The sequence below is a fragment of the Chelonoidis abingdonii genome, chromosome 22 (genome assembly GCF_003597395.2).
Source record: "Chelonoidis abingdonii isolate Lonesome George chromosome 22, CheloAbing_2.0, whole genome shotgun sequence".
NCBI classification, from domain to species: Eukaryota; Metazoa; Chordata; order Testudines; family Testudinidae; genus Chelonoidis; species Chelonoidis abingdonii.
Window position 1 is genome coordinate 934,135 of NC_133790.1, and position 18,647 is coordinate 952,781.

Genomic DNA, 18,647 nt, shown 5'->3' on the forward strand with positions numbered 1-18,647 from the left:
CGGCCCGGTCTTGCCCCCCCCGGACTCCTCGCCGCCCCCGTCTCGGCCTTGCTGCCTCCCCCGCCCCATCCGGGACAGTCGCTGCCGCCTCGGCCCCTCGCCCCCGTCATGGGCCCGTCGCCGCCAGCCTCCCCGGGCCCAGTCTTGCCCCCGGGCCCGTCATTGCCGCGCCCCTAATTGTAAACGGGAGTAATCATCAAGCAGGTGTATTTCCATTGAGGTTTTGCAAGGGTTAGTTTTATGCTATTTAATATTTTCATCAATGACCTGGAAGAAAATGTAAAATCATCACTGACTGAGTTTGTAATTGACCTGCAAATTTGGAGAATGATAAATAATGAAGAGGGACAGGTCACTGATTCAGAGTGATCTGGCATTGCTTGGTAAATGGTGGACAAACTATATGTTTTAATATGGCTAAATAGAAACGTATACATCTAAGAATAAAAAATATAGGCTCTAGTTACATGATGGGGAACTCTGGTCTGGGAAGTAGTGACTGGGAGAAAGATTTGAGTGTTGTGGTAGATAATCAGCTGAATGTGAGCGCCCAGTGTGATGCTGTGGCCAAAAGAGCTAACTAATGTGGTCCTGGGGTGCATAAACAAGGGAATCTCTAGCAGGGCCCGTGCTTCCATTTAGGCTGTCTAGGCAATCGCCTAGGGCTCCAGGATTATTGGTGGGTGGCATTTTGCCGGAGGGAGCTGCAGGCGGCTCCGGTGGAGCTGCCACAGTTGTGCCTGCGGACGGTCAGCTGTTCCCGCGGCTCCAGTGGACCTCCCGCAGGCACCACTGTGGCAGCTCTACCGCAGCTGTGGTCCAGTGGACCCTCCGCAGGCACGGCTGCGGCAGCTCCACTGGAGCCGCAGGACCAGGGTGCAGGGGGCGAAATAGCCATGTGCCTAGGGTGCTAAAACCCTTAGCGCCGGTCCTGATCTCTAGTAGGAATGGAGAGGTTATTTTACCTCTGTACTTAGCATTGCTCTAGTGCTGCTGGAATACTGTGGTTCAGTTTTGATGTCCAGAATTCAAGAAGGGAATTGAGAAATTGGAACAGGTTCAGAGAAGAGCCAGGAGTGTGAATAAAGGATTAGAAAACCTGCCTTATAGTGATAGATTCACAGAGCTTAATCTATTTAGTTTAACAAAGGGAAATTAGGGTGTGACTTGATTACAATCTAGGTGTATCTACATGGAGAACAAATATTTAATAACAGACTCTTCAGTCTAGCAGAGAAAGATCTAACATGGTCGAGTGGGTGGAAGCTGATGCTATACAAATTCAGACTGGAAATAATTACCCTGTCAAAAATGTACACTTTAACCATTTGAACAGTTTACCAAGGGTTATGGTGGATTCTCCATCATTGGCTATTTTTAAATCAAGATTGGATATTTATCTAAAAAAGATGCTCTAGAAATTATTCTGGAGAAATTCTGTGACTTGTTTACAGGAGGTCACGCTAGATGATTACAGTGGGCCCTTTTGGCCTTTGAATCTATCAGTTTGAATTATCGTTTTGCTGTGAACTGTATTTACATTATACCTGGGTGACTGAGTTTTAAAATAACCGTGTGAACCTGGCCTAATAATTGCCAAACAGACGATGATGATGATTTTACTTCACATATTCTTTACTCCGTTTTCATTTTTTGTGGCAGAAGCAAGTAGGGGTTTCTTCTCTAAAGGAAAGAATGTTCCCTTGGCAGGCCCAGTGCAACCACTAGGCGAACTAGGCAGCTGCCTAGGGTGCCAAGTGGTTGGGGTCGCCAAAAAGCGCGCTCAGGGGAGGCAGTGGAGTGAAGGTGAGCTGGGGCAGAGGGTTGCAGGGAAGGACTACCCATAGCAAGTAACGGAGTGGTGGTGTAGGACAGTGGTCCCAAACAGCTGATTGGCGCCGCAAGCCTGGGAGGCGGGAGAAGTGGAGCGGAGAAGGCAGAGTGGAGATCAGCTGGGGCGGAGAGCTCCCTGGGCGGAGGCGGGGGTGGGTGTCACAGGGCTGGGAGCTGCGGAAGGGCGGGGGGATCCCTGGCTCTTCCCCCTGCCCTGCCCCAACCCCGCCTTTTTCCGCCCCAGCTCCACCCCCACTCCCCTGAAGATTGCAGCCAGGTCTGACCCTGAACTCACCGCATGGTAAGTGGAGCGACCCGGCCCCAGCCTGGTCTGCTCCCCTGGCTCCCAGCTGTGTCGCTGGCGAGTGTGGGGGTGCGGTTCCCCCCTCTCTCCAAGGCTGGGAGCCAGGGGAGCAGAGCAGGCTGGGGCCCCAGGCCTCCGGAGGGGAGAAACAGGGGTGGGGGAGGGCCCCAGGTCTCCATAGGGGACAGGGGGAGGAGGGCTGGCTACTTCCTGCAGGAAGTGGAGCGACCTGGCCCCAGTCTGCTCCCCTCCCCTGGCTCCCAGGCTTGGGGGGAGGGGAAACCACCCCCCTGCACTCGCTGGCGGTGCAGCTTGGACTCAAACTTTTGCACCTTATTAGATGAAAACTGCATATTCTATCTGACAATGTCTCTGAGTGCTCAGCGTCTAGAGCCCTTTCATACAGCAATGCCTTAAAGTGTTGGTTTTGCTCAAATTCGAGGGATGGAATTGGCAGCAAGCAGCGGCTGGCTTAAAGTGATGGTTCTTTGTTTTAAAACAATTAGCTCTTTTCACCTGTCCAAAGCAATGTCAAAGTTGCTGTTTGGAGGCAATGTCTAAAATATCTAGTAGCAAATGAAATTGCCTCATTCCCATTATGTTGAAATGTTTCCTCTGCTGGACATTGCACTGAGTTTTGTTTTGTTGAAGAAATTCCCATTGTGTCCAGAATAAATTTTCCCTTATGTTGCATTTCCAAGTCAACTATAGTGACTTGTTAAAGGAACATATTTCTTTCTTGTACATAACCTGAACTTCTGGCCAGGTTTCTTATGTTTGGCGCCCTAGCATTAGCTTTCGGAGTTAATGCTGTGACAACTTAAACAATATTTAGCGAATTTCCTCTTCCAAGCCAAGGAGCGTCAAATGTGAACCACCGCCAACAGTCATAATGTACGAAATAATGCTTCAGCTCTTGTCTTTATAGCACAGATGCTGATAATCTTGTTGATTTGAGGTTAATATGCACTGTCATCCTGTGCTTTACTGTGTTCTATCCACTCTCATTTGTCCTCAGTCTCCATGAGAGAGTAGAAGTAAACATTGCAGAGTGTGCAGAGCATCACTGCACTGAGACTCCGCTCTTTAGATGGCCAGCTTGTTTGAGAGAGGGAGAGGTGGTTGAAAGCATCTAACAGTTCCCTTCTGATGGGTTATGAGTAATCAATCAGCTAAAGAAACCTCCTTCTTAACAACAGCAGTTGGGAAGGAGTTGGCACTGCAATGTTGGCACAATGACTCATAGACATCATTGCTTGAAAAGACCAGTTTCATTTTTCTCCCTCCCATGACCAGTGCAGGCTTGTTCCCTACATTGTTTTCTAATGGTTTTTGTAGTGTAGTTTTGAAGGGCTCAGTTATGGGGCTCTCACCATTTCCATTGGGAGAGTGCTTTTCCTGGTGATGTACCGAAATATTTTTATTGCTTAGCTTTATATAATTGCACCTAGTTATGCCTGCTTGGACCCCTCCAAATAATGCCTTTCTTCTGGTATTTATACCCATTCACCGCAGTACAACGTAATACAACTTTATTTGCATTTTGTATTTGACACAAACTGTGTCCCAAAGCCCTTGGATTAAATTTCACAACTGTCATTGTCATACTGTCCAAACTATTACATACTTATTTTTCACTCTTTTGGCATAAGGAATTATTTCAACCTGTTAATGGTTTATGCTGCTCTTATCAGAATTTGCTCCAGTTTTTTATTTTAAGCATCTTTGTAGTGCTTGTGATGCGAAACAAAGAGTTAAAAATATACAGCATTAAAATACAAGTAAACACAAGATGCCAAGAATCTCCAAATAATTGCTCTCCAAAACCCAGTAAACGGTACCCCATCATCATTATCTCTAAATTAATCCCATCTCCTCTTATGCCTAGGGGAAAACATGAGCCTGGGAGAGTGTCTAGAAAATTAACAGATCTGCGGAGTGGCCAGGAGTGCATTCTGGAGTAAGAAGCACCATCTTCTCCTATTTAGACCAAAGGGGCTCCAGTTTGAGCATTTCTGTTGCTTGCTACCACAGCAGTATGCTTAGGGAGATGGGCTGTCACTTAACTAGCCATAATAATTAATTTTATTAACCACTTTGCACTTTATAGGTCGAAGCAGCTCTTTGAACTCCACCTGGGAGTCAGGAGATGGATTGATCAGCTATATAATGTGCTCCCTGCAGGAAACCCTATTTAGCAAGTGGACAGCCACATTTGCCACTAATTTTAGCTTCCAAATCATCCCAAGGTCTGTCCTCACATGTAGCATGCTGCAATAATCTGAGCTCAGGGTGTTAAAGGCATGAATAATTGTAGCAAGGTCTGCGTCTGATAGAAACAGTCACTCCTTAGGTACAGATTGGGTTGTAGAGGTAATGCTCTTGGCCAAAATTCTTAGCTCTGAGTAGTCCCAGAATGTATAAAGAGCTGTGTGTTGTAGATCTATGAGACAACTGAAAAGGTACCAGTAATGTCAGCAGTCAGATGCCCAGAATTGGATGTATTTAGCATCCTAGCTGTGTCTGCATGTCACAGCTCTAGTGAGAGAGACAATCTCCTCCTTGCTACAAAATGAGGGTGGTGCTACTGCTTTATGCGTGCCCCCAAAACTTAATTGGCCCTTTTTGCTATTCTGTTGCATTGCACACTCTCATCTGGTGTGCTCTCTGCTATCTATAGGCCTTTCAACTACTGCTTCCCAAGTTTCTTCTTCCCAAGTTTCTCCTTCCCACCAACCATCTATATTTCAGATTATTTTCCCCTGAGATTTATTAGCCGTATTTTCCCAAATTGAACCTCATTTTATGTTTTGCCTTGTTATAGGATAGGAGAATGAGTCTCTATAGTGAGGTTGCTTAAATGAATTAGGGTGGGTGAATTATTATTTTTTAGGACAGAAGCTTGTTTCTGTTACTCACCCTGTTTCATTCATGTAGCTTTTCAAATTATTCACCTTTAGGGCTGAAGTCTTCTGTTCTTGGTTTCTGTTTAAAGGTGAAATTTTGGAAAGCTCAAGCAAAATGCTTTCAGTTACGGGATAAGATAAAATATTCTCTGTGGGAAGGTGAATTTCAAAGATCCTTTCACGGCTGAAGTATAAAAAGTAAAACTATGTATGGGTAGTCCTTGGGGATTAAAACCCTAGCTTGCTGGGTTGAGGCAAGGGAGAAATCATTTTTGTAAGTAATTATAAACCGCTTCTAAGCATGCATAGTGGGAAGCTAAAATTGTAGCGAAGCCTTTTTTGACTCTTGACCTCCCTTGTGGCATCCTGCGAAATTCTGCCTTACTAGAGGCTTATGCTGGAACAGACACTGTAGCTGGGGCATTTTGTATTTAAAAAAAAATTTGCAGGTGTCTAATTGAAAGTGACTTGCCTGAGGGGTCACTTCACGTCAATGGCAGAGCTGGATATAGTTCTTAGGTCTCCTTATTCCTCCCCTATTTCAACCACTCAAACCCTTTTTTCCTTATAACAAGTATCTAACATGGGGTTGTACTTGGTTGATTACTTTCTACTTAGGTAATTTTGTCTAACTAGTATTGTTTTATAAAAGGTCAATGAACATAGATTTTGCCATTTTTATGAATATCTTTATAAAGGCTAATACAGATGCTGCTTGTGGAACAGATGACTGACTGTTTAGATGCTTATTTTATACATTCAGTTTGTTCCTTTTCTTTTTCAGCCGAGTGGTTTTACCATGCTCAGTGCAAGAGGTATGTATGCTTTACATTTCTTGTTGGATTTTATGGTCTTATTTTAAAAACTGATTAGCCTGGATCCAAATGTTGGTTCTGTACTGTGTGTCCATTAGACTACCAGATGTGAGTTACTGTCCCATCAGTGAGGCAGAGCAAACTTGTCTCAGCTATCTGGCAAAGTTCTCTGGTCAAACTGAAATACCTAAATTCTAACACACTAAACAGTTTTCCTCTGTCACATTTTAATGTTGAAATTTTGCATCTTTTAATTTCAGTATCAAGTTGGGCAACTTTACTCTGTGGCAGAAGCTAGTAAAAATGAAACAGGAGGCGGTGAAGGAATTCAAGTCTTAAAGAATGAACCTTATGAAAAGGATAGTGAAAAGGGACAGTATACCCACAAAATCTATCACTTAAAGAGGTAAGGGATCTATTTGTATTTTTATGTAGGGGAACTACTGACCCATGATTTCTGAGCTTCTATTTTCATCATGTAAAAGTACAGTACACTTCAGTCTTGACCAGGAAATATTCAGAGCCAGCTTGGAATTTTATGAAGGGTAATTGGGAAGAAGAAGAGCACACCATAAAATAGATGTGGACGTCAAAAAAGGTAAGTTTTAGGCACTTCATTCACCTAAGACTTTTCTGCTGTTTTATACAGCTCATCAAATTGCTCATGTTAAATACATGACTTTTCCCAAAGCTTGCGATACTTCAGCCTGTGCTTTTGTTAGTGAAGAAATTAATGGCAGCAGCATATCCCTGCTAATATGTATTTCTAACAAGACTTTACTTGATACCTTTCCCTGTGCGACATGAGCACTACCTCAGCCAGGCTACAGTTCCCTAGACTCTTCCTGAAATTGGGCCATATTTGCTGCCAGTGGGCTATGTTTTTTGTTCCTTTTACAATTATGGAAGAGGATTTCATTTGAGGTCATTTTCATGCTTACTGTTTTGACACACATGCACCAGTGTGGTGTCTAGTATAAAAAGTGGTTTAGTATCCTGGCTACAATTGTCTTCCACTTCTATTCTTGTATGGGAAATGTTCATTAATATTTGCCTATTAAAATTGTTGCTGGAATCTTGCTACAGCTACTGGGACCCCAGTCTATTTTGATCCTGTAAAACTGTAAACAGACTGTCCACTGGACAAAGAGTATAGTTCTGTATCTATTACGGTTTTCTTTGAAGACTTAAATAATATAGAACAGAAGCTTGTAGTTAAGACCTAGAAAAAATTGACTAACAAGAAACTGAATTGTTGACCAGAACCTCCTCCTCGTTCTCTGTGATTGGTAATGTCAAAGTCTTCAAAGTTAGAAACAACTTTCTGACCTAAGAAATTCCTCCTTGGTTGTCTTTCATTTCCCTTACCTAAAGTGGATCTGGGATTCAACTAAGCCTATGCTTTGTGCTAGTGTTTAATTTGGCAGGTGTATGCAGTACAGATTAGTAATGAAGACACGTGCCAGGGCTTCATTTCATCAGAAAGCTGTACTTGTTCTATTTCAGTTTAAGATTAAGATACTGGTAATTTGTGTGTTGCTACAATTTTGTGGTGTATCTAGTAGAAATTGACTTGTGCAGCGTTTGCTGACCGAAGTTCATGAGGAGTGAAGCCCTCCTCCTTTATTTTCTGTTGGACTACTCACCATGATAGTCACTGGTGTTGTTTTGCATGGCTTACTGTATCTAGTTTACCATTTTACAAGAAATCAGAATTTTCAGCTCTTGTTATTGTTTAAATTGCTCTTCTGTTTTTTCCTCCAAAACATTATGAAAATTTTGAGTATTTTGGAACAGAGCCTCCCAGCTGGCCTGTCATATTTCTAGAGCCCCATTGCAATACTATTTCTAAATCACTTAGTACCGAAATGTGTATTAAGTAACGAGTCTTAACTTGAGTCATTAGAGTATGACTTGTTTATAGATTGCCTTTAATGTGGGGTTCCTTACAGCTTTCCAGTTAGTTCACTGAGCTCACATGTTCTAAGAATAGATATTTCTTTTTTAAAAGAGATCTGAAACTCAGTAATATTTCACTTTTTGATTTGGTTCCCTCAGAATATATTACTCGTGGGAGAATTCTGTGCCACTGCGCCATGCAGAATTTAGCGGAATTCCCTGTTTACTCTGCAGAATTTCTGGCTGCCACTAGGGGCTGCTAAACTCTGCAGAGCCCAGCTCAAAGTGAGCAGATCGCCCTGCCTGGCAGGGCTGGAGGCTGCATGCTTTGCTTGATCCTCATTCTCCTGGATGGAGAGGACCTGGGAGAACCAACCAGCTTTGTATCATCTATGGGCGTGCACGTACAGGATTATATTGAGAGTCTTGTGATATGTGATATTGTCCTAAAGCTCCAGCTCCTGGAGTAATGAGATTATGAGAATCTTTTTCAGTTAGAAGAAAAAGAGTAAGTTTCTAACTCTGGTGATTGCAGAGAAAACCTGGTGGGACAGTAAAGAGATTGGAGCGAGTAAAGGCTCTGGGTGTGCAGGTGCCTGGGGGCTGCCCTGCTGCTGGGCTCTGTGAGGAATGGGGTGCCCGGTGGCTGGACTCTGCAAGGAGAGGAGTGCGGGTATCTGAGCTCTGTGGGCCCCACACAGCCCCCTCCAACACCCTCAACTGAAAATGGGTTATTGTAGGGGTTTCTTTAACTCTCTGCTCCCAGGGGAATCTTTTTTGCTGTTGTCTGTATTGTTGACATGTTGACATCTATTTTGAAATAAATTACCAAAATAATTGAAATTGGAGTGATTATATTGTGTTTTGACAAAATATGCAGAATTTTTTGCAGAATTTTAAAATAGAGTGCAGAATTCCCCCAAGAGTTGAGGGGGGGGGGGGGGGGCACTTTCTGTGATACATAAGAATGTAATTCCTGTTTGTTTATACTTCAACATTTTATGTACTTAAGACTAGAGCTGGTTAAGCAAAACTCCAATAATTTAGCTAACTCTGTTCCATCAGTTCATGAAGAAATTATTTGTGAATTACTACTTCTGTTTGACCAACTCCTTAAAAAGTAAAAAACCCAAAGGCACTTTTCTGCATGCATGTGCCTTTATTAAACGTAGAGTTAGGTATGTCCTAGTGCATATTAATCTCTGAGTGGAAGTATCCCTTAGACAGGACAGTGTGCCATATTTGAAGGGTTGTAGCCTAAATGGAAAGGAGAAAGACAAACTGAAGGCACAGGGACAATAGACAAACTAGGGCAAGGCAATAATGTCAGGGAAGGCTGCAGGTCTCCTTGTCAGACCTGGTCACAGTACAGAGACTACACTGGTGGATGTCGTTGAAGGTCTCCTGGCAATGAATGAAAAGCCACTGTCCATTGCTGATGTTTTCTATCATTGGCTTTCAATACCATTAGTTATGAGGTGTTGCTGACTTGCCTGTAGAGGGAGTAGATATGACTTCTCTCAGGTTGCTGACCATTCCCAAAGGAGGAGGATGGATCCTTGTTCATCATACCCAAGAGTGCTCCCATGTGGAATCAAACAGCTTTCAATTTTATCTCCCTGCCAATTCAAGACATGCACGGAATCAGTGGCGGGGAAGGGGGTGTTAATGGGGCGTATTTCAATATGTTGGTGTGTGCTTTCTCATTTGACCCAGCCAGTGCTGTCCAACGTCTGATTCAGTGTCTGGGAGACTGAGGTGACATGAAAATGAGACATCACTCCCAGCAGAGAACTAGAGCAGGAACCCCCTTGGTTTAAAAGAGGGAGCTGCTGACAGGGTCCTGAAGTGGTGAATGCATTTCTTAAATAGCCAGATTTGGTGTTCTTCAGCTTGTGCTACGTAGGCATTTGAGGAAGGAGGGGTATGATAAGAGCTAATGTTTATGGTAAAGGTGGGGAGTGGTGACTATTTGTCACATCTTAATTTAGTCTTTGGTTAATTATTTTTCTGGTTTGGAGTGAGGAGCAGCTACTGGTCCAGTCTTTATATGTGGCATTTTGTGTTTTGTCAGTGGTACATAGAGCTTGGGATGTGTGTTTTCTATATAAATCAAATAAAAGTCCTTCAGCTGGCTCACATCTGATCCTTAGGTGTGTTTTCTTTTGGTGGAAGAGTGTGGTACAGGCACTCTTCAGTGTACACTGTAAATTGTAAATTCACTTGAAATACTGAAATCTCATGTTTGCTATCAAACCAGTCAAATCAGTGTTTTGTTATTCAAGATTAAACTTGTTCAAGTCAGATAATTTTTTTTATTGCCAAACAGAGGTTCCAGCTTGGCAGCATGAGCCAAAACATGAGCTGATCTGTTGGAACTAACTACAAGCATATGGCAGCAAAGAGTCCTGTGGCACCTTATAGACTAGCAGGCGTATTGGAGCATGAGCTTTCGTGAGTGAAGACCCGCTTTCATCCGACGAAGTGGGTATTCATCCATGAAAGCTTGTGCTCCAATACATCTGTTAGTCTATAAGGTGCCACAGGACTCTTAGTCTGGATGTGTAAAAAGCAACAAACACAGCTACCCCTCTGATACAAGCATATAGAAAATTGTAGCCGGAACTTGACATAGAGGGTTGCTGTGGCTGCTGTGAAGTTAGAATATTTTTGTTGGGTTGGCTCTGGCTGGCCATCTCCATTTAAATCTGTTTAAAGCATTAAGGTTGAATATTTGAAAATAGCAATGTTGTTTTGCCATTTGTTCTGGATCGCTCCCATGTGGTCAGTCACCAGTGGTACCTGTAGAGTGAGAGAGCTCACACTTCAGCAATCCTGGTGAAAAGGTGATCTTTACTTACAAGCGATTCTTTGGGGAAAGATGACTTTTCCATTCCGTTTGAGGTAGAAAGAACCTTGAATGATTGTCCAGAGTGTTGAACTTCAGCCCTGGTTACTGGTCTTGTTCTTGACCCCTTCATTCTTTTCTCCGAGTAGCCGCACTGACTTTTCCGCTTTCTTTCTTGATCTAACAGGGCATGAGACACTGAAAATATTCTCCATTTAAAAGGAATCTGTTCAGGAACTGGGCGTCAAACAGTAGAGGTAGTGAAGTGATTATAAGGAATTAAAGCAGACCATATAAATATATTACTGCATAAGATGGCACTTGAGCCTTTCATCTTGAGAAATCAGAGAAAATCCTAACTTGAGTTGCAAGAGAAATGAGTTCAGTAGCAATCTAACTACATAGCAGATAACTGTTACTCACAAATGCCATGTTATGTGGGATTTATTGGTGTGAAAAGGAACTACTAACTCCTGGAAAGTTGTTGCAGGTCATTCTTTAAGTGGGCATGGGCAGAGCTGAGTACAGATGTCTGTACTATACCTAGCTTAAGTCTGTACCACTGATTACAATTTTATAAACTACAAAGTCACAGTCTTTAAAAAAAGAAATCAATGTTTGTTTAGTGGTGGAGCTACTCCTGATCCATTATGGATAATGAGAATGTCCACAACTGTAGATAGAATCTCTCCTGCTTCAGGGCATAAACCAATAACCAGCTGCTTGGGGTTCAGAAAAACTTATCTTTATGAGGTTTCTGTACTTTACCCTGAAGCATCTGATCTGACCATTCTTAGGGGGAGAATTCTGGACTCGGTGGGCCTTAGGTTTAATCAGGCCTGGCAATTTTTATACTAGGAAATCAATATTTACTTCTTGAGACATAACTGGGATAATTTAATCTATTCCTATCCAGTTTATAGATCAGAACTAACTGAGTTACATGACTTGATCTGTTATGTCATGCTGCTAGAGAGATCAGCAGACCAGAACCTCAGAGCAGAGTTTCTTTAGGCAATGGTGTTTACTGTAGGTGAAGAGAAAGGAAAGCTAAACTGAATTTATGATTGAGATCATGCTGCTAAAAATATGCTTAAGTGACTCAATTACTTTGGGAATGGTAACATTATTGCAGTTCATACAAATTAAATTGATTGCTTGTGCATCATTTTTAATATGCTTGGGGTAAAAAGATGTGCCTTTTCAATTAGATTGCTAGAAATCATTGTGGAATCTGATTCAGTTGGCAAAGCTGTAACAAATGTACAATATTTTGCTCTTCACAGTAAAGTTCCTGGATTTGTAAGGATGATTGCTCCAGAAGGCTCCTTGGTATTCCATGAAAAGGCTTGGAATGCATATCCATATTGTAGAACAAGTAAGCTTGCTCTGAATTGATTCTTACATTTTTGCCATACTGCTTAGAGATGCTATCAAGTGGTTTAGGCCCCAAAGTTTTGTAATTGGGTGGAAAATATCTTACAGGTCACTTTTTGGCAAACCTAATCTGGCTGAGCTATGCAGCCATGAAAGACAATGTAAGTTAACCAGCAGTTATGATGTCTCCAGTACAAGACTAAAGAGTCTGACTGATGTCTCTTTCCAAGTCCAGGATAAAACTTGTTAGGAAAGAGACATAATTTACAGACCCTAAAAGCTTCTGCAAAGGATGAGTGTAAAGGTTAAAAATTACAATTTGTGGATAGCAATCAAAGTTCCTTTGATTTGATGCAATATTCATGTTTACTGTCCAGAAAACTCTTTGGTCTTTAGAGGAGCAAGTTGTGTAAAGGAGATGCATTCAGCATATTCCATTTCTGAAGCTTTCGATTTCCAAGAATCCTGTCTCTTTTTTTTATTTTTTTGGCCTCTCTTGTGTCAAATATTTAAAACACCTTAAAGCATACTTAATCTTTAACATTAACAAATTGTTTCACAGAAGTATGCTGATGAATGGTTTTATTGTGGGGTTATTTTATTAAACAAAGGGTTTTTAATGAGCAGTTGTGTTATACCTTCTGTATATAACCCCATCTGTATTACGGATTGCTTTAGACTTAAGACTTTTGTGACAGAGTTGTTGCACATATTAACACTATTTTGAATGCCTTCTTTTCCTTTTCGTTGCATGTCCCTCTGGCTTTCAGTTGTGACGGTGAGTACCTGGATTATTATTTGTTTATGAAATGTGTTTTAATGTGGCTCTTGGTTATTAAAGTTATAACTGACTTTCTGATGCTGCGTAACTGCCAATCCAGACTCTGATTTACTGGTTAGGTAAGATTTCATCAGTCAGAAATCAAGAATTTTCAGTCTGATACTTGCTGCTACTTCTCTCCTTATTCTCTTTTTCTGCTCTCATCACTCACTCTGCTCTTCATAATTCCTGATATTGGAACAGTGTGCCATGGCTAAATGATTTAATAGCTGTGAATATACAGCTTATAATGGCAAGAGTTCCACAGGAAGCTATCCAGGAAAGGGAAGAAAGTGCCTTGGGGTCTGCTTTCCTCCAGCTTAGCTTAGCAGACTAACTTTGCCGTATTGCATCAAACACTCTCCGTGCAATTACGGCAGGGTCTGGGCATGTGACCTGATGGAACTGGACAGCCAATGTCTCTGGAGGAGCTTTCTTTCCACCAGAAAGTGGTAAGTACTCTCAAGGATAGTCAGAAGGGTGCAGGCTTTCTCTAGTTCAATGGTCCTATGTGGTAAGGTCTTTGTGAAGGCTGGCATGAAGAAGTCCCAATTATGTGTCCAAGTACATAACCTCTTCCATTAGGGAAAGTGAAGTGAAAAAAACAGCCAGCCTAAAACATCCCACAGCAATCCCTTATAGGATGCGTTAGTTTTCACCATAGTCTTTGAGAAGGGTAAAACCTCAATAATTCCTGAATCAGTGTGTGTGTGTATATAGTGAAAACTGCTTAGTCATCTGAGCTATGACACTCTGTTCCCTGCATAAGGCCAAATTAGCCAAACTGTACGGTACTTGTTGGAGTCCCTCACTGAATTTAGATGTGAAAAATACTTGGGTCTTTGAACTTCCAGGAGACAGAATACTGTATTCGATGGAGCACAAGTCTGTTGGAGTGGCAGTTCTTGCTGTAGTTCCACCCCAGAGCCAGCTGCTGAATTTTCCTGCTGAATGTCGTGCTTGGAATCATTCAGGTTAAGTGCAGCTGGAGAATGGGAAAGGATTAGCACTTCATTTGATTTATCGTGTAGTGCCCAAGAATTTACAAGTCTCTTCTGTAGACATAAACAAGAAATGCTCAAAATAGTGTCATTGCACTGAGCAAAGTTAGTATCCTAAGTGGTAATGGTTTAATGTAGCGGACACACAACTGCTATCATAATTTAATGGCAAATTTGTGTAACCTCATGCATCACTTTGCAAATTTGGCCCTATAGCCTGATGTGCAAAGCAGTTCTTGCTGGCAGTGTCGTAAAGTGCATTTTAAATGAATGTTAATTTCCATAAATGAGCAACTTCCTTTGTAACTCGAGTTTGGCCCATCCTGCAACACCATAAACCAGTGTGTTAAAGCTGGACTAGTCAGAGTAAGAATGACACCAGTAGGTATTTAAACACTGAGCTAAGGTTGAACATGAAAACCCTTCTCTTTGTTAAAAATGGTTGCTGTAAAGTGTAAACCAGTTTTTGGTCTCTTCTCTAGTATATAGCCACTGTAGCTTGAAATTAGTCGGTTGACCCTGGGATGTTTGGCAGAAACACACCCTGCCAGCATCTGACAATATCATGGATCTTGCTTACAGAGATACCACTGATACTGTGAGAACTTGCAGCCCAACCTTTCCTCCACACTGAGAGCTAAAATGTTTATAAGACATTGAGTTGAGAGCATCTTATTGTCCCTTGAGCAGATAATGGATTATCCAGCACGGAGTGAGTTGAGCTTTCTGTTACAGAGAAGGGCTGGGAAGTTGGGAATGCTTTGGGGAACCAGACATTCTCATTGAGAAGCTCACATTAACTCAAGCTCCACTTCTATAGTGCAGAAGATTCCTTCCTTTTATGTATGCCTTGCCAAGAGTTCATACTTTGTGAAATTGACATCTAAGCTAATAGCTGATATTTAAAAAGTGTTTTTTCCTGACAAATGAAACTCTTTCATTTGCCACTTTTTTTTTTCAGTCTTACCAGTAGGCAGTTAGTCTGAAAAGTCAGCTCTGTTGAGGCAGAATGATGAAGGATCGCAGGTCAAATATATAGGGTTCCTTGACTGTGGGAAGCAGGGCCGGCTCCAGGGTTTTTGCTGCCCCCCCTTCCCCCAATGCAGCAAAAAGAAAAGGGGGAGTGGGGGAATCGTGATCTGCAGCTCTAACACTGCCTCTTCAGTCTTCGGAGGCTGGTCCTTCACTCCTAGAGGGAGTGAGGGACTCACTGCCGAAGACTCGGGTGTCCCGCCCCTCACCATTGGCCACCCAAAGCAGCTGCTTGCTGGGCTGGTGCCTGGAGCCGGCCCTGTTGGGAAGAGCAGGGTAATAAGACTGGCTCATGTGTGCAAAAATTCCTATTCCTGATTGGTGAAGTCCGGCTGATTTGAATGGGTTACCTAGGGAGGTGGTGGAATCTCCTTCCTTAGAGATTTTTAAGGTCAGGCTTGACAAAGCCCTGGCTGGAATGATTTAGCTGGGAATTAGCCCTGCTTTGAGCAGGGGGTTGGACTAGATGACCTCCTGAGGTCCCTTCTAACTCTGATATTCTATGAAATGGGCTAACCCAGAATCTGGATTGGTATCACAGAAACGTATCTTAAATTTGAAACTACTGCTTGTCATAATGGTAAGTGTTTCTTCAAAGACTGACTGTGTTTTTGTTTTTGTTTTTGTAAAGTGTCTTGCATCCTTTCTAATACCTTATTAGTTGGAAGTAATGTTAAATTGCTTGACCTGCTCTCTGTCAAGCAGATTTCATTTATGAATCTGAATTTATTGTAGAGTCACCAGTGTGGACACTCCATGAAAACAGTTCAGCCCTCACTAGAGACCAGCTATACAAGGAGTTGCAGATGGGGCTGTAAATCAGGTTTAGCCTAACCAATAGCAGTATGAGCGCGCACACACGCATGCTAGTGCATGCTTTCCCTTTGTATCAGTAACAGCTTTCCTTGCTTCTCAAGGGAGGGGTGGAAATTTGGTCTGTTAGGTGGACTTTCATGATTAGCTTTGTTACATTAAACTTCATGTTTCCTGGATTTTAGCACTAACTCACAGAATATTTAAAAAAAAAAAAAAAATCTTTTGGGACACTTCCTATATTTTAGTACTGTAGGAAAGATCCCACAGCAGAATAGTATTTTTGCATGGAACCTTTTGTTAAGACTTCTGTGGTGGTCAGTCTTAATAAATAAAAATTAAAATCCTGATTTTAGAAGAAATAAAAAACTTGCTGTGATGTGGTGCAGGGGGGGAGGAAATACTGAAACCACTCTGAGGACTCCAACTGAAGTGTTCACAGATTCTCCATATTGGTATGGGTAAGTGTCATGGGTATCTAGATTCATCAAATGACCGTCAGTCAAGTTACAACTTATGCTCTAACCAATATTTCAGTTTGAGGTGTAGGGCTTCTAAACTTGTCTGTTTCCATGTGCAGTAGTGGGGCCTCTATTTCTCTTTCTGTCAGAGTTAAAATGGGAAACAAAGTTGCTAGTCAAGGCCTACAGTGCCTCTCCTGGTGGAGAAATCAACTTGTTAAATGTAAGATTTAAAAGGGGGGAAAAAAATATAGTCACCCTTCTGCTGCTTGGTTTTGTTTTTTTACAGAATGAATATATGAAAGATGACTTCTTCATAAAAATCGAGACCTGGCATAAACCAGACTTGGGGACATCAGAAAATGTAAGTCAGGGTCCAGTAGTAACCCAGCATTTGCCATACTTCCTGCACACATTGAACCTGATGGACCAGTATTCCTTTTCTGGCTGTGGCCGATAGCTGTTGTTTAAAGGAAGGCAGCCTCCCTCCAACAAATAATAAAAAGTACTCCTGTAAAGCAATGAAGCTATTTTTCCTGCAGCCATGGAAGGAAGAGATTGGAGAAAGGCACAAAAAGTTCCTAGACAATTCTGTGTGTGCTTAATCTGAAGTGTATCTGTGGCTAACAGCTATATGTATATGACACATGCTACATATCTGGGCTCTTCAGTTTGCATTAGGTCACTCTTTTGAGAGATACATGTTAATGGATACATTTCAAAACAGTATATGGCTAGCCAACTTCAAAATGTGCTGGAGTCTCTAATGAACTCATTTGATGTATGGCAGGTTACTAATAACTGGATCACTTGCACTTCAGAGCTTTATGTGAAGGTTGCTCACTAAATAAAATGTCTGCCTAGCCTATTGAATGCATAATGATTCTAATTACAGTGTTTGATGTCCTTAGCTGTAAGAAAAGTAACAGAATACAATTTAATCTTAAAACCAAGCTCCTCTGAAAGCACAAGAACTGAAGATTTAATAAAGCTACAACTAGCTTCAGAATTGCTTAATTAAATAAGTGGTAACTTCGGAGTATATTCCCGAGGTGATTCTAAGAAAACTGTCCATCTCTGTAGAACTCAGAAAAATCTGGGTAATAAAGAACTAACTGGCTGCAATAAGACAACAAAGGGTAAAGTCCCTTCTCCCCGTTGCAGGTGCACGACTTGGATCCAAACACGTGGAAGAGTGTTGAAGTTGTCCATATTGACATTGCAGACAGAACTCAAGTAGAACCAGCAGTAAGTAGACACTCTGCTTACTGGGAGATGGTTGTCCTGTCTAGCTAATTACTTTGGCCTTTGTTTGCACCTTAACATTGTTTTCCATTGATTGTAAATAAACTGATACACCCAATGTATTTGATCCCACAGGTAAATATAAAATTGCTTTAAAAAGAAGTATTGATCTAAATTAAGGGATGTCAAATGATAAAAAAAATTAAGTCATTAATCACGAGATTAAAAAAATTAACTATAGTTTTATTTGCACTGTTAAATTTAAATTGGTATTCTGTTTGTTATAAATTTTTGATGTTTTTCTACATTTTCGAATATATTGATTTCAGTTACAACACAAATACAAAGTGCATAGTGTTCAGTTTACATTATTTTGATTACAAATATTTGCACTGTGAAAAAGAAACAAAAGTAGTGGTGTTTTTAAATTCACCTCATACAAGTACTGTAGTGCAATCTTTTTATCGGGAAAGTGCAATTTACAGATATAGTATTATTTTTTTAGGGCTGTTAATCGGAGTTAACACATTATTTTTTTAAACCAGTGTTAATCACGCATCTCTCTTTTGACCCTCTTCACTTACGGTCCTTCATTACTTGGCGGACACTGGCACATTTCTACTGTGTTCTCATGGTCTGAAGTGATTAAATATCAGAAAGTTAATGGAGCAAATCAGCAAAAGTGGAGGTCTTTTGAATGGGAAGTTTATTTATAAAAACATCCAGGTGGTTCTCTGGGGAGAGAGACGGTTATCTGTAGCCAAGGCACAGCTGAATTCCACTACCGTTGAAGTACTTCGAGTCTGCGGTATCACCTATGCTCTAAACATACTTTCACCTCCAGTTCTTGTGCTACCGATAGCAAATGAATCCCACCAGCCGCCACAGAGTACACTTAGGCCTGGTCTAACTACGCGTTTAAACCGATTTTAGCATCGTTAAACCGATTTAACGCTGCACCCGTCCACACGAGGCCCTTTACATCAATATAAAGGGCTCTTTAAACCGGTTTCTGTACTCCTCCCCAACGAGAGGAGTAGCACTGAAATCGGTATTACCATATCGGATTAGGGTTAGTGTGGCCGCAAATCGACGGTATTGGCCTCTGAGCGGTATCCCACAGTGCACCAATGTGACCGCTCTGGAAAGCCATCTGAACTCGGATGCACTGGCCAGGTAGACAAGAAAAGCTCTGCAAACTTTTGAATTTCATTTCCTGTTTGCCCAGCGTGGAGCTCTGATCAGCGCGGGTGGTGATGCAGTCCCAAATCCAAAAAGAGCTCCAGCATGGAC

The 18,647-nt window shown here is 41.8% G+C and overlaps 1 protein-coding gene across 2 annotated transcripts in view; it reads left to right on the top strand.

The window, feature by feature from the left end:
• Positions 1 to 18,647, top strand: part of PITPNB (phosphatidylinositol transfer protein beta) — a 76,577-nt gene that overhangs the window by 379 nt on the left and 57,551 nt on the right. For both annotated transcript variants that reach the window (XM_032769854.2, XM_032769855.1), the window contains exons 2-7: positions 5,828 to 5,858; positions 6,119 to 6,264; positions 11,892 to 11,983; positions 12,753 to 12,760; positions 16,399 to 16,473; positions 17,274 to 17,357. In XM_032769854.2, the coding sequence (XP_032625745.1) occupies positions 5,828 to 5,858; positions 6,119 to 6,264; positions 11,892 to 11,983; positions 12,753 to 12,760; positions 16,399 to 16,473; positions 17,274 to 17,357 (436 nt within the window). The remainder of the gene's footprint in view (positions 1 to 5,827; positions 5,859 to 6,118; positions 6,265 to 11,891; positions 11,984 to 12,752; positions 12,761 to 16,398; positions 16,474 to 17,273; positions 17,358 to 18,647) is intronic.